Below are 13,122 nucleotides of genomic sequence, written 5' to 3'. Positions count from 1 at the left end.
CACACACACACACACACACACACACACACACACACACACACACACATGCTCGCACACACACACACACACTCACACACACACATGCTCACACACACACACAGGTGTAATGCAGGGACCTCCCAGTCACACCACCCACCGAGATTACAGAAAGTGACAAAAAAAATCACTTTAAAGTGCCATTCAAAGCTGTTCCCTCAACACTCCATTTCTCCTAGTGTGTTCATAGCCTTATGATCCACAGCCACCAACTGTTAGCGCTGCAGTGAAATACTAAATCACAAAAAAAGTGCAAAGCAACCATAAAAACCAAGGCATTTTCTGACGTGTGTCCCCTGCATCTAATAAGTTACTGCCGTATTTTGTACTGGGTGAGAGACGAGGGTATTAAGGAGGTTTTCATGGTCCATGGCAACTCAATTCCTCTTAGACCCTCGCTGAGCAAAGTTTGAGAAGCTCTGCCACAGATTATAAATTTAGCTAGAGAACTGTGGTTTGTAATTTTAAGGGAATCTGGGGGATTACCAGGCACACAAGTTGATCTGCTTTCACCTTGTGCTGTGAAACTCACCGAAACCAGCCATGAATCCTCGGCTATTATGTCATTACTGCAGAAGGACACACATATCCTGGATTCGTACACAACTGAAAGCATTCATGCTTTGAACTATAACATCCTAGCAAACTTTGGAAGGTCTCTTTGACCTCAGAGCAGCTGAGCTGTTGGTTTCCTTCCTCAGTATGTTAGTTAAAGTCAGACTGTGTTACAAATGGACCGCTGACCATGTGTAGGGTAACCACAAGATGACTTTGTGCTGACTCACATGCATGCACGTGCATGCACACAGGAGGTCATGAACCCAGAGTGGAGTACAAGCTTCCCCAAGGGAATTTCTTTGAAACAGGAAAAGGCTCAATTTGATGTATTTATCATGGCATCATCGTCTCAGTGGAAACATTCCCCCGATCCTCTAAAAACCTGAGCATTTTTTTCTACACTGAAGCATTACAGTATATCTAAATAAATGAATAGATAATAAATAATTCAGACGGAAAACTGTCTCATACTTGGCAGTCGAGGCATCAAGGTTATTTCATGCTCACAAACAAAAGATACTACATTGTTATAATAACTTTACTGCAAGCTAAGATTTAACTGTTGTGACACAAGGCCTCGCAGACTCACAAAGAGGCACCATGATACCACAATAAAGGCTAAATGCTGCTGCTGAGCGCGACACACTGGAGACGCTACGCCTTGTGAGCTAATGTCAGACTACTGGTCACGATAACAAACTTTAAAGAAAGAGGGAGAGAAAGACAGAGTAAGCAAGGGAGGGAGAGGAAAGAGAGAGGGATATTGTTTGCTCACCACTTCCTCCTCGCGTTTTGCTCCATTCTTCTGAAAATGACATCAGCAGCCCACCCAAGGAGCTTCTCTTTCTCTTTTCTTCTACCCTTCATTCTCTGCTTCTCCTCAAGCTTTCACCGGCCCTTTCCTTTTTGTGTCAGATTTCCCTCATGATGGAATTATTTGTTCTGCTTGATGTGCCCTCACACACACTCTATCACTTATAGAGCTATTACCTACAACTCAATAATCTGTATCTGTCTTTCAGGATGATACAAAACAACCAATTGGAGAGACTTCCTGATGATGCTCCATGGGACCTACCCAACCTTCTATCCCTGTGAGTCTCTCTCTCTCTTACACACACATGCACACTAATTATGTTACTCTACCTCATCTAGCAGGGAATGAAACATCCCCTGGCCACCCACCCACACAACTCAGCTCTAACCGCAGTGCAGGTATAGAGTACTGCTAACATATTACAGACCATACCCCAATAGTTCTGCCCTGTACTGCCTGATAGTAGGAGCCACAGCCTGACTGTGTCAGTGCAGTTCATGGTAGCATCTGGAAGCCATGAGGGAAACAGCAGACACTGCAGGCCAGGGAGAGCATCTCCAATGAGCTGTGAAACAACCCCATTTTCCATCAATTCCCCCTCTCTTCCTCGTCCGCTCCTCTCCTCCACCACCCATACCGCTATCCCCCTGGCTAATGAGAGTGTTTGGTGGCATAATTGTCTCATCTGTGGGGTCAGTGTATGTACGTGTGTGTGTGTGTCGGCGTGAATATTTGGGCAGATGCATGTGGACCACCTCATCTGTAATTCCTCACCCCGACCCGTCTCTCCCAACTTTGTACCGCACACATACTCCACATCCCTGCTTTCCAAATTAATAATTCTTTGTAAATACCCGTAAAGCCATTTCCTTCATCTCACAGACAAATTGCTGGAGTTGTAAAATAGAAGCGGCGTGCACATGTAACTCCTCTACCACCTACAACGTTTCCCTGTCTGGTATTAAGCAGGCCTGCTCTCCCTCAACACAGTCACCAAGCCTGCACGCACACATGCCGGTCGCAATTATTACATAATTGCCTGACTGTTCGAGCTGACCGTGATCAATTTGCATCAAGAGAATTTAAGGCCAATGTTACAAATGTGGCAGCAAATAGAGAGCTTGGTAACAGCTGGGTGAATAAAGTGTCTACCTGAGCTTCCAATGTCAGTAAAAAAAGCACTCAAATAAAGAGCTGATGGGCAGGTTCTTCTGTTCCAGCTCATATTATGTATTGCTTTATGTTCTTGATTTATAGCAGGGAGTCTCCCCTACGGGTGCAGCAGTGTGTTGGACAGGTATATGCTAGAGATGTCGCTTTCATCCAGCTTTTCTAATTAGACAATTCACAGAAAAATATTGTGATGGTGTAATAAGAGTTGCGTGGGTTATTTAAGAAATCGCTGCAGTACAAGCGCAGCGACTGTGTGGTGGACAGCGGATGTGCTCAGAGCAGACAGGTGTTGGCAATCAGAGCAGAGAAGGAATTGAGAATTAAGTTGTCTGGTAGTAGTAAATGAACAGTGTAGGTTTCAGTTTGTAGATGAATAAATGTGGCAGCTCCTCAAAACTCAACAAAGCTTCATGATTCAACCGTTTTGAATCACGTTTTTGTTACGTACAGTTTAAGAACAAGCTGCATAAATCTGTGCAGCAGATCAAGAGAAAACACTATTTCAGCTAACTATTTGGAGATTAAGTGACACTATTTTGCCAAAAAATGCATCATTCAGATGAGATTGAAATTAACAACATGGATTTAGGTTTAAATAACAATTTAACCGTTAATAGCAATTACTTCTATTAGAATTAATCGTCAACTAAAATGTCATGACAGCCCTACCTACAGGCAACCACTACGGCTCAGCTCACCTGTGTGTATGTGGAATTTTAGGATTATGACTGTTTTCAGTTCATGTGTATGTGTGCACAAGCAGGTGTGTGTGTGTGTGTGTGTGTGTGTGGTCTCTCAATTTTTTCACATAGGGATGCTCTCAAGTAATTAAACACACAAACACACACACACACAGACACACACACACACACAGACACACACACACACACACAGTACAGACATACACAGAGCCAGGTTATAGAGACGCACCTTGTCATTACAGTAATGATAAGCCCAGCGGAGAAAGATTACTGGAAAGGCTTTGGAGAGTGAAGCTTGTTGGCGCCTTTCACTGACATAAAACACAGGTAAAAAGAGAGAGAGACAGAACATGGGTTTTAAATATGTTTCAATGTATAAAGGAGGCTTTCATCTAAAATAAATCTCGCTCTTAATCTCAGACACAAATCCTTCTGTCAGCAGTGAACTTAAGCCGAGTCAAGAAATTTGTCTCACTGTTTGGAACAGTCTAATTGCAACACCCAATGTTGAGTGCTGTTGTTGTTTAGTTATGAGGAGACGGACAGTGTTTTGGGTCACGACCCACACGTTAAGCATCGTAATCACCACTGATGAGTTGCACAAGCCACATGAATCAAAATATCCCTGTTTTTATAGATTTGACTCGATGGCAGTGAAACACGCCCCTTCAAGTTCCTCGTACAAAATGTTGGCCATCTGGAGAATTGAACTGGGAGGCATGTCCACAGAACTCCTGGATCATTTAAGAGAACTTTCTCTTTCTGTCTCCATTTCTCTCTCCTGTAATCGTGCCTCAGACTTTGATGTGATGGACAGGAAATAGTTGCTGCTTTATTGGCTTCTGTGGAACATTCCTGGTTCGGTCTGGACCTTCTGGAGACCTGGCAGTTCCACCCAGAGGAGCAATTATTATTTTGCCCTGGAGAACAAAACAGAAAGTTGAAGGGTCTTCCGTAGCTTTCATCCTGCGATTTGGGTCAGGGACAAACAATGTCCACAGTTCGAGTGCACAGGATGCACAAGGATGTTTAGCACCGAACAAAATGTGTGCTCAGGAAGTAGACAAGATGAAAATTTCTTGAAGCTGTTCGTGTGCGCGCATACACACATTCATGCGTATTTACATGTATGCTGGAGGGTGTTTCCCTGTGTGCCTGAGCATCTGCCAGTGTATACAGTTGTCTCTCCTGATGGAACAATTCCCTGGGGAGAAAAGCCCAGAGTTCAGAGTTCAAGTTCAGATTTCACTTTGATGATGCTGTTTGTTTGGTGAAGCCTCCGAGGGTTGAGGAGCCCGAGGAGGAGCCGTAGCACCAGAATCAAAGAACCACGGTAGAAGATTGATAAGAGAGGATGTTTGAAAGACGAACAAGAGTTAAGGAGTGAGACGCAAAAGGGGTTCGCAGCGGCTGGGAGTGCATCAATGAAGATGTAAGAAACAAAATGTGAGTGTGAGAGGGGCCGGAGGGAGGAAAGGGAGATTAATGAATGAGTGTGAAGGGCCAAAGAAAGAAGAATAGCGAGAGGAAGTGGTCTCAGCTTGTCAACTCTGCCCTGAGGGGATCATTCATCACTATGGACAGTGTGTATGCATGTGTGTATGGCGGCGTGTGTGTCACAGTCCACACTCGTTGCCTGTGGGTTGAGGACACCGAGTGAGAGAGGGGACAAAGGTTTGTTAGGTTTGAAGAGATGAAAGCACATGTGTGTCCGGTGTTGTGTTTGTGTATGAGTGGTGGAAACGTCAAAGACTGATGGCGACAGCGAGACTCCAATGGAAAGAGTAAATGAGGGAGGAACAGCTGAAGAAGCGTCTTAAACTGTTCCTCTTTCCATCTTTCCCCTTTTCCAGGACATTGAGGGAAGTCTGCTCACACAACAAAATTTGAATGAGGTAGAATAAAACAGGCCCGTCACAACTGTTCCTACACGTTTATGTTTTTCTCGTCTTACATTTATTACGTGCATGCCTGTGCTGGTGAAGCTAGACATGGCTTATTTAGTATGGGAATAAATCATAATGAGGAGCTTCTAAGACGCTGCAGCAAAGATGAAAGACGGAGAATAAAAGATGTGTAATTCTCATAATAACCTTCCTGTAAGCCAAAGTGTTTCATTGCCACAACATACAACCACTAATGCACACACAAGCACAGTTCCACAAAAGCAAACAAACCGTACTTAAACTTGGTGATTATCTCGCTTAGCTCAGTTCCTCTCACCCTGCAGGCGTCTCGATGCTAACCTGTTGTCTGAGGTTCCTGCCGGGGCCTTTAGAGGGGTTCGCGCCCTAAGACACCTGTGGTTGGACGACAACTCCCTCACAGAGATCCCAGGGACGGCCCTGGACTCTCTGCCCTCCTTGCAGGCCATGACGCTGGCCCTCAACCACATCACACATATCCCAGATTATGCATTCACCAACCTCTCCGCCCTTGTCGTTCTGTAAGTGACATCTTGATTTGTTTACCGTCTGGGTTTCTCAACTTACCAGAGAAAATATTCATTCCGTTGACTTAGAACGGGGCGTTGATGATTGCAGCGTGGAAACATTTTAGAGTCGGTCATTTCTGATTTGTAAAATATTTGTGCTCTTTTTCCAGGCATCTTCATAACAACCACATCCAGAGCATGGGTGCGAGATGTTTTGAAGGTTTACACAGTCTGGAGACACTGTGAGTATCACACACATAATCACAGACACACGTATGCTTTTTGGATAGAGGTTACTATTGCAAGTTAAACTCAAGACATTTTCACTACCTCTCTCTCACACTCTCTTACACACACACACACACGCACGCACACTTTATTTCCCCAAAACATCATTGCTGGCGTCGTGATGATAAAGTATCAGCAAGTATCAACGTTAACTCTGTATGGTTGTCTTTCAATCACAATCAATAGATATATGAAGAACTCCCTATAACCTCATGAAGGTCAATTGTCTGTGTTTGAATGCAGCATTATTTCTTTTTGGTGTTTGGTGTTACTTGAAACTCCTGAAATGATTGTGTTTTTATAAATCTCATGTACCAAGTCTGCCAAAGAATAATGAAGTGCAGCGCTGAGTCATAATGATGAATGTCCTGGTAATTTTCAGCAGGTCCTTTCTCAAAACCATAACCAACAAATGAGCGAAGATGGAAAGTTTCTCATTGATTATCTTGAAGTAACACCAACAGATTCCTCTATGATTTGTAAAAGTGCTTGCCAAGCAGCGCTGAGGTCAAACACGGCTCAGCCTGGCTACAGGAGAGCTGTTTGAGCGTACGTGCCGCAGCTTTGATAACTGCATCGTAACCACACACCAATATGGAAACCACAGGAAACTGAGAGCCTCATGACAGAGGTGGAGAAAGAAAGGGAGAGAAATGCACACAGTTCAACTGTGTCTCCTGCAACATTCATGGTGGTCTGATGAAAACCGTTTCTGGCATGCTGCTTAACAACCTGTTGAAATGTAAAAGAAAAATAATGCGTTCCTTTTTTATGAGCACGTGTGTGGGCACATGCGTGTGTGCGTGTGTGTGTGTGTGTGTGTGCGCAGATAAGCAAGTACTTCTGCCTGTGCCCTAAAAAGCACATGGCCAGCTTAACACCCAACTTAAAAGCCATTATCCATGCTGGGAAATGTGAGGGAACAGGGTGTAAGTCAGGGGAGCCATACTTAAAGGGATGAAGGGAAATTAGAGAATGAGAAAGAGAGGGATGGAGCTCTCTGGACAAGAATGGTGTGTGTTAAAGTGTTTGGGCTGTCAGCGGCGAGCAGAGACAGATGATTCAGCGGGATAAGATGACAGGTGTCATTGACGTGGGGATTGCGCCGGTATGAGGGGTTAATCTCTCACAGCGGCTTCGCTTATGAGAACTACGAGAGACCATCTGCATCACCACAACCCTCCCCAACCCTTGTGTGTATTGTAAAATCATTACTACGAGGAGCCGTCCAGGGGACTGCTGGAAAACATAACTGCATATGCAAACAAGACGGAGCAGACATTTCACAGTATCCACTGATACTTTGGGAAAATACACACATATCTAGAAGTACTTCATCAAGGGCATTCACTTGGAACGAATAAAAACAAACCCAGCTGACTATGACTTAGTACTTTTAGATATCCTTTGACCTGGGCGGCTAAGAATCTTCCACGACAAAACGCAGACCCCGGCACATGCCTTAATATGGCAAAAGGCATACTATATAAGCACAAACATGTACACTGCACACTTTTCCCATGTTCTGAAGCATATCTACAGTACATACTCAAGTACAGATAAGAGATACAATAAAAAAAAAATTTTTTCCTGCCACCTGCGTATGAGCTGCGTCAACTAAACTGTAGCAATGATTGTTTTGATGCAGCGTTTCCTTGGTAACTAATCAGAGACAGACCTAAATAGTCGGGTCAGAGCAGCAAAGGTCAAGGGTCAAATTCAAACCTCACACTCTACAGCTGTCAGCCGCTCAGAGTGGAGAGGAAATGGCTGCGCATACATATGCAATCAGGCACACTTTCTCACACACGGAAAAAACTGAATATCAAATATGGTTGAATTATGATTGCAGAGAAGTAAAACCTCCATCATGCCGTGGACTTTTTCAATATACTTTTCAATCACGATTGTTTATCTTCTTCTCTCTCTCTCAGGGATTTAAACTACAATGATCTGCAGGAGTTCCCTGTGGCCATCAGGACACTGAGTAAGCTTCAGGAACTGTGAGTACATAGACAGACACACACACACACACACACACACACACACACACACCTGCCTGACATGACTATCATGGTTGCTTTATCCCAAGTAATCCCGTTAAGTGATTTTAATGTGGCACTCGGATACAATCTCTCTCGCCCTAAGCAGGTGCTGGCTACACACCCACGCACTCACTCGCCTGCACTTACACACAGACGTGCACGCACGCACACACATACAAACCATGTTTTCCCTCAGCTTCAGCAGATGTTCCATGGCGTGCATATGTGACACAGATACAGCATGTGTGTGCGTGTTTACATCTCATTTATCCCAAAATGTTTTTCAGCTGTGCACTGGCAGGTGCAACATGAGGACATATGACTTGCCTCTCGGTCTTCTAAACTCACACACACATTCACAAAATCAGAAACATATTGACACATCTCTCTGACTAAATATGTTTTTATATTTGCAGGGGCTTCCATAACAACAATATCAAAGCCATCCCTGAGAGGGCCTTCGTGGGAAACCCTCAGCTCCAAACCATGTGAGCTTAATGCTTCATGCTACAATGTGCACATATTGTATTAAATAAAATAATTGATATTTCATGTCAACATCATGTACAGCGCAACTCATTCCTCAACACAAATGCATCAAAATATGTCGGAATCAATCTTCTCTTTCTTTCTTTCCTGCAGTCATTTCTATGAAAACCCCATCCAGTTTGTGGGAAAGTCCGCTTTCCAGTTCTTACCCAAGTTGCACACACTGTGAGTATGCGGTCAGTAGGAACCATTCCAGTGAGTTAGCCCAAACACTGTTTAAATCATCCTCCGTCCCTAGCAGTGAGAGTTGAATGGACATGTGTAATGGCCTACTGAATGATGTTGTGTTAGCGTATTGCTGTGCTCTGTGCTGATGTGGTAAGAGAGAGTGTGTTGTAAGAACATGTTGAATGGTGTGACTTATGATGTCTTGTGAGACCGCCAAAACAGCCTGTGTTGATGTTGGAGGAACAGTTTGATGGCTAAAATGAGCTGTTAGACAAAGTCTGTGTGTGTGTTTGTGTGTCAGTATGCGTCTGGGTATGTTTGTATGTGTGTGAGAGAGAGAGAGAGAGAGAGCGATAGAGAGAGAGAGATTTCTGACACTTTTTTTCCTTGTTGCTGCAGTTCTCTTAATGGGGCAACCCAGATTCAAGAGTTTCCCGATCTGAAAGGAACCACCAGCCTGGAAATTTTGTAAGTGTCTCCTTTATCCCCACAATCACACGCACAGTACTATTTCATCTAGTGGGGATTCATCACATACAATAGCAAAGAATTGGAGAAGACGGAGATACAATCCGAGTCCAAATACATAAGAGAAAAAGAGAGGAGAGAGATAAGAATAAGCAGAGAGAAAAAGAGAGAAAATATGTGTGTTTTAGGATTCTAGGAGAGAAAGGGACGGTGCAGGACACTCAGAAACGGGAGGGGTAAGCTAGTTATGCCAGCCAGTGACAGGTTTGGCGAACCTACTCAGCTTTCTGTCTGACCAAGTTAGACTCACAGAACTGGGGAATCCTTTCGCTTGCTTGCACTTCAACAATGATCAGAGGATTCTCATTTTCTCTATAGGACGCTGACTCGGGCCGGTCTCACAGCTCTCCCTCCGGATCTGTGTGAGCAGCTGCCTCGTCTCAGAGTGCTGTGAGTACACACACACACACACACACACACACACACACACACACACACACACACACACACACATGGGAGGGAGGGGGGTGAGAGGTATAAAAACTGATACACAAAACCCAACTGTGGAGAGTTGTGCCACCAAGCTAACATTTGTACAATAACTGTGCTATGAAATCCAATCACCCACCCCACCCCAAAAAAATGACTGTCCTGCTATATTGCCTTGCTCACAGAGCCGACTGTTAACTCAAATAATCCTGTCACCCTCATCATTTCCCAGGCTATAAATCCACAGCTGGTCACTGTGTTTATATGTGCTTTGTGTGTACGCTTTGTGAATTGTTGTAGGGAGCTGTCTTACAACCAGATTGAAGATCTGCCCAGTTTTTACCACTGCTCTGCACTGCAAGAGATGTGAGTTCAACACGCAACAACAACACACACATATGCATCCAAATCAACATTTTAATCTGTTTACCCGCACTTTTTCCATTATTCTCATGGTTACCACCCTTGTAATTTTCCCCAACAGAGGGCTCCAGCACAACCAAATCAGGAGGATAGAGTCAAGCACCTTCCAGCAGCTCACCTCTCTCAGAGCACTGTAAGTCAACCTTTGTCGTAACTGTTCAAATGCTTCGTCTAGATCAGTGGTTGAAATCAGGACCCCCACCAAGGGGTCGCAAGATATCTGAGGTTTCAACGGATGATTCAACAGGAAAGGAAAGATGAAAAACAAAACATTCTTCTACACAAAGCTTTTTTTCCTTCTTAACTACATGATAGTTTTATCTGTAAAAATATCTTAATGAAACAATCTGTGGAAGGAAAATCACTCCTCGTATAATGAGATGTTTCAAGTAGACATTGGTTCATTTTAAAGGGTCATGAGCCGAAAAGGTTAAGAAGCATGGGTCAGGATTAAACTATGGAGACTTATGACCCATTACTGACATCTAGTGGTGATGGAGATACAATATGCACAGTGTATTTACAATTATTTTCTTTCCACTTTACTTTGACTTATTTCAGTGATCTGAGCTGTAATATGATCGAGTGGATCCACCTGGACGCCTTTGCCTCGCTTCACTCCTTGATCAAACTGTGAGTAAACACAGATACATTTCAATCACTAAGACTCTTCTCCCTTTCATCTGGTCCTTCTGAAGTGAAGGCATTCCGAATTTGTGCATCTTTAATTAAAGTTAAGCTGTGCTTCAGAGCCTTCGCCTTATACAAACACTCCATACTCGACTGTGTGTGCTGCGGAAAACATGCTGTCTTTGGCTGAGTCTACAGAGAACACTGATATGCATTTATTGTTTGAAAAACCCCTCTGTGTGGCCAGGAGATTCATCTCAGGTCATGCCAATACAAACTGCTTCATGGTGTGAAGTATGCGTATCGCTAAACAAGCAGATACACTACATCTGACAGGAAGTGTTATCTAAAGGGAATCTGATAGAGCGTTGTCTGAACAGTTTAAAACATCTATGAGACAAGGCCTTTTTGTTACCATGGATGACCCTCGGCAATAAGGGAAATGAAAACACATTTTGTGAACACTGACTTGGCCTGATCTGACACACACCCTCTTCTGTTTCGTTCTCAATTTCAATTCCATATTTATTTCAGGGACCTGACGGAGAACCGTCTCAGCTCAGTGCCTGTTGCCGGTTTGGGGGGTCTCACCCATCTCAAGCTGAGGGGGAACACTGAACTATATGAGGCCTTCAGTCCTGACTACTTCCCCCGTATGAGGTAACACACACACACACACACACACCATCATACATTCTTTTCTCTCTTTCTTAAGGTTTCTGTATACGTTTTATTTCTCGTCATAAACTTACATAAGATGACTACTTACCCAGGTGTGTAACCTGTGGCTGTAAAGAACAATGAATCCCTTCAATTATCCTTCCGCTCCCAATTTTTCTTCAATACACCAAATATATCTTCAATCTACCAAAAGCAGCCATGGTTGACAAAGCACTAATTACACTGTATCCCTGCAAGCCATTCCTGAACTGAACTCCAACAATGAGGGAGCATTTGTCAGCAGCAAGTTAATTCCTGTTACAAAGATCCCTGAAGGCCTGGAAAGGTGCGGTGAAAATAGAGAGCCAGTTTCAAATATATAAGAGATGGCAGGTGATCAAATGGCAAAGTCATTACTGTAGATCATCAATCAAAGCAGAACGCCCGGAAGAGAGCCATTTTTAAACGCACTGTACATGTACAGTAAATATTTGCGTACAACCATCCACAACAAGGTCAGCTGATCCAGGCCTCAGAAACGTTTCCCCTAGAGATTGTGGGTCATTTTACTTGATTTTTCACATGTACTCAATAACAGATTCATAACCACTTGAGGATGCTTTGAAGCGTTAATGTGAATATTCAACATTGTATGTAAAAGTTAAGCAAGCAATGCTCAAGCTCACATTAAAATGAATATGTGCACCTTTCTTTGTGCACTTGTTGAACCATCTGCGGTGGCATAGTTCTTCCTGTCTTTTGTCAATACTGTTTCATCTGTTGGTTGCAGGGTAATAGAGATGCCTTACGCCTACCAGTGCTGTGTGTATGGTTCCTGTGATAGCTACAAGACAGTCGGCCAATGGGACACCGAGCAGAGCAACACTGACGAGGACCTACACAGGAGGACCGTGGCTATGTACCCTATCCACGCGGACACACACTGTAAGAAAGCACTCCATTACAATATCTGTGTGAGCACATGTGCAGTATACCACACAGGGTACACACACGGGACAGAGGGTTAGAGTTATAGACAGGAATCTGAGCCCAACATGTGTGTGCTCATTGCCGAACTATTGACACAAGCCCACTTGAAACATGTCAGAGCGTCGCTGAAACACACTTACACTTGAGTCGTGAAATATAAACACCAATAAACCAAAATTAAGCTGAAATCAAAACCATTATACCTACACCATTAAAACCAAAAATAAACAAGTGTGCGGTGTATCAAAAGCTCCAATATCAAAAGATGATTCAACCATGACGTATCACTGATTCAAATTTATTCGCCTAAAATTGTTAGAAAAACAGTCATGATGATCAAATTTCATGCAAGTGCCAATTACCTTCTGCAATTATTTTTGTCTATTTCATTACAAAAGAATGTTAAGTCACCTCCTTCATTGCACCAGCCCCATGAAGCCAGTGCCACACACAAGCTAACATGCTGTGTGTATATGCACGGCTGCAGAATAAGCCGTCACAAAACCTTACACAAACTAAACAATGCTTTATTCCAGATGACCCTGACCTTGAGGAGTTCCAACTAGAAATAGAGGAATCCAAACTACAGACCAGTGTCCAATGCTCACCCACTCCAGGTAACTGAAATTACAAATTCAGTGATGGTCAGGCTGATAGTTTTGTCACTACAGTGTAAGGAAATTGATGCATGAA

The 13,122-nt window shown here is 43.5% G+C and overlaps 1 protein-coding gene across 1 annotated transcript in view; it reads left to right on the top strand.

Annotated features, from left to right (window-relative positions):
* lgr6 (leucine-rich repeat containing G protein-coupled receptor 6) overlaps positions 1-13,122 on the top strand; it is a 40,998-nt gene that overhangs the window by 24,832 nt on the left and 3,044 nt on the right. The window contains exons 4-17 of the mRNA XM_031844450.1: positions 1,617-1,688; positions 5,516-5,731; positions 5,890-5,961; positions 7,942-8,010; positions 8,469-8,540; positions 8,695-8,766; positions 9,169-9,237; positions 9,616-9,687; positions 10,027-10,092; positions 10,211-10,282; positions 10,711-10,782; positions 11,314-11,439; positions 12,230-12,384; positions 12,966-13,046. Of these exons, the coding sequence (XP_031700310.1) occupies positions 1,617-1,688; positions 5,516-5,731; positions 5,890-5,961; positions 7,942-8,010; positions 8,469-8,540; positions 8,695-8,766; positions 9,169-9,237; positions 9,616-9,687; positions 10,027-10,092; positions 10,211-10,282; positions 10,711-10,782; positions 11,314-11,439; positions 12,230-12,384; positions 12,966-13,046 (1,286 nt within the window). The remainder of the gene's footprint in view (positions 1-1,616; positions 1,689-5,515; positions 5,732-5,889; positions 5,962-7,941; positions 8,011-8,468; positions 8,541-8,694; positions 8,767-9,168; positions 9,238-9,615; positions 9,688-10,026; positions 10,093-10,210; positions 10,283-10,710; positions 10,783-11,313; positions 11,440-12,229; positions 12,385-12,965; positions 13,047-13,122) is intronic.

Source organism: Anarrhichthys ocellatus, unplaced genomic scaffold, assembly GCF_004355925.1.
Source record: "Anarrhichthys ocellatus isolate YVR2014 unplaced genomic scaffold, GSC_Weel_1.0 scaffold5, whole genome shotgun sequence".
Lineage (NCBI taxonomy): Eukaryota > Metazoa > Chordata > Actinopteri > Perciformes > Anarhichadidae > Anarrhichthys > Anarrhichthys ocellatus.
The sequence above is the reverse complement of the archived record's forward strand: the minus strand, read 5'-3'. Positions and strand labels throughout refer to the sequence as shown.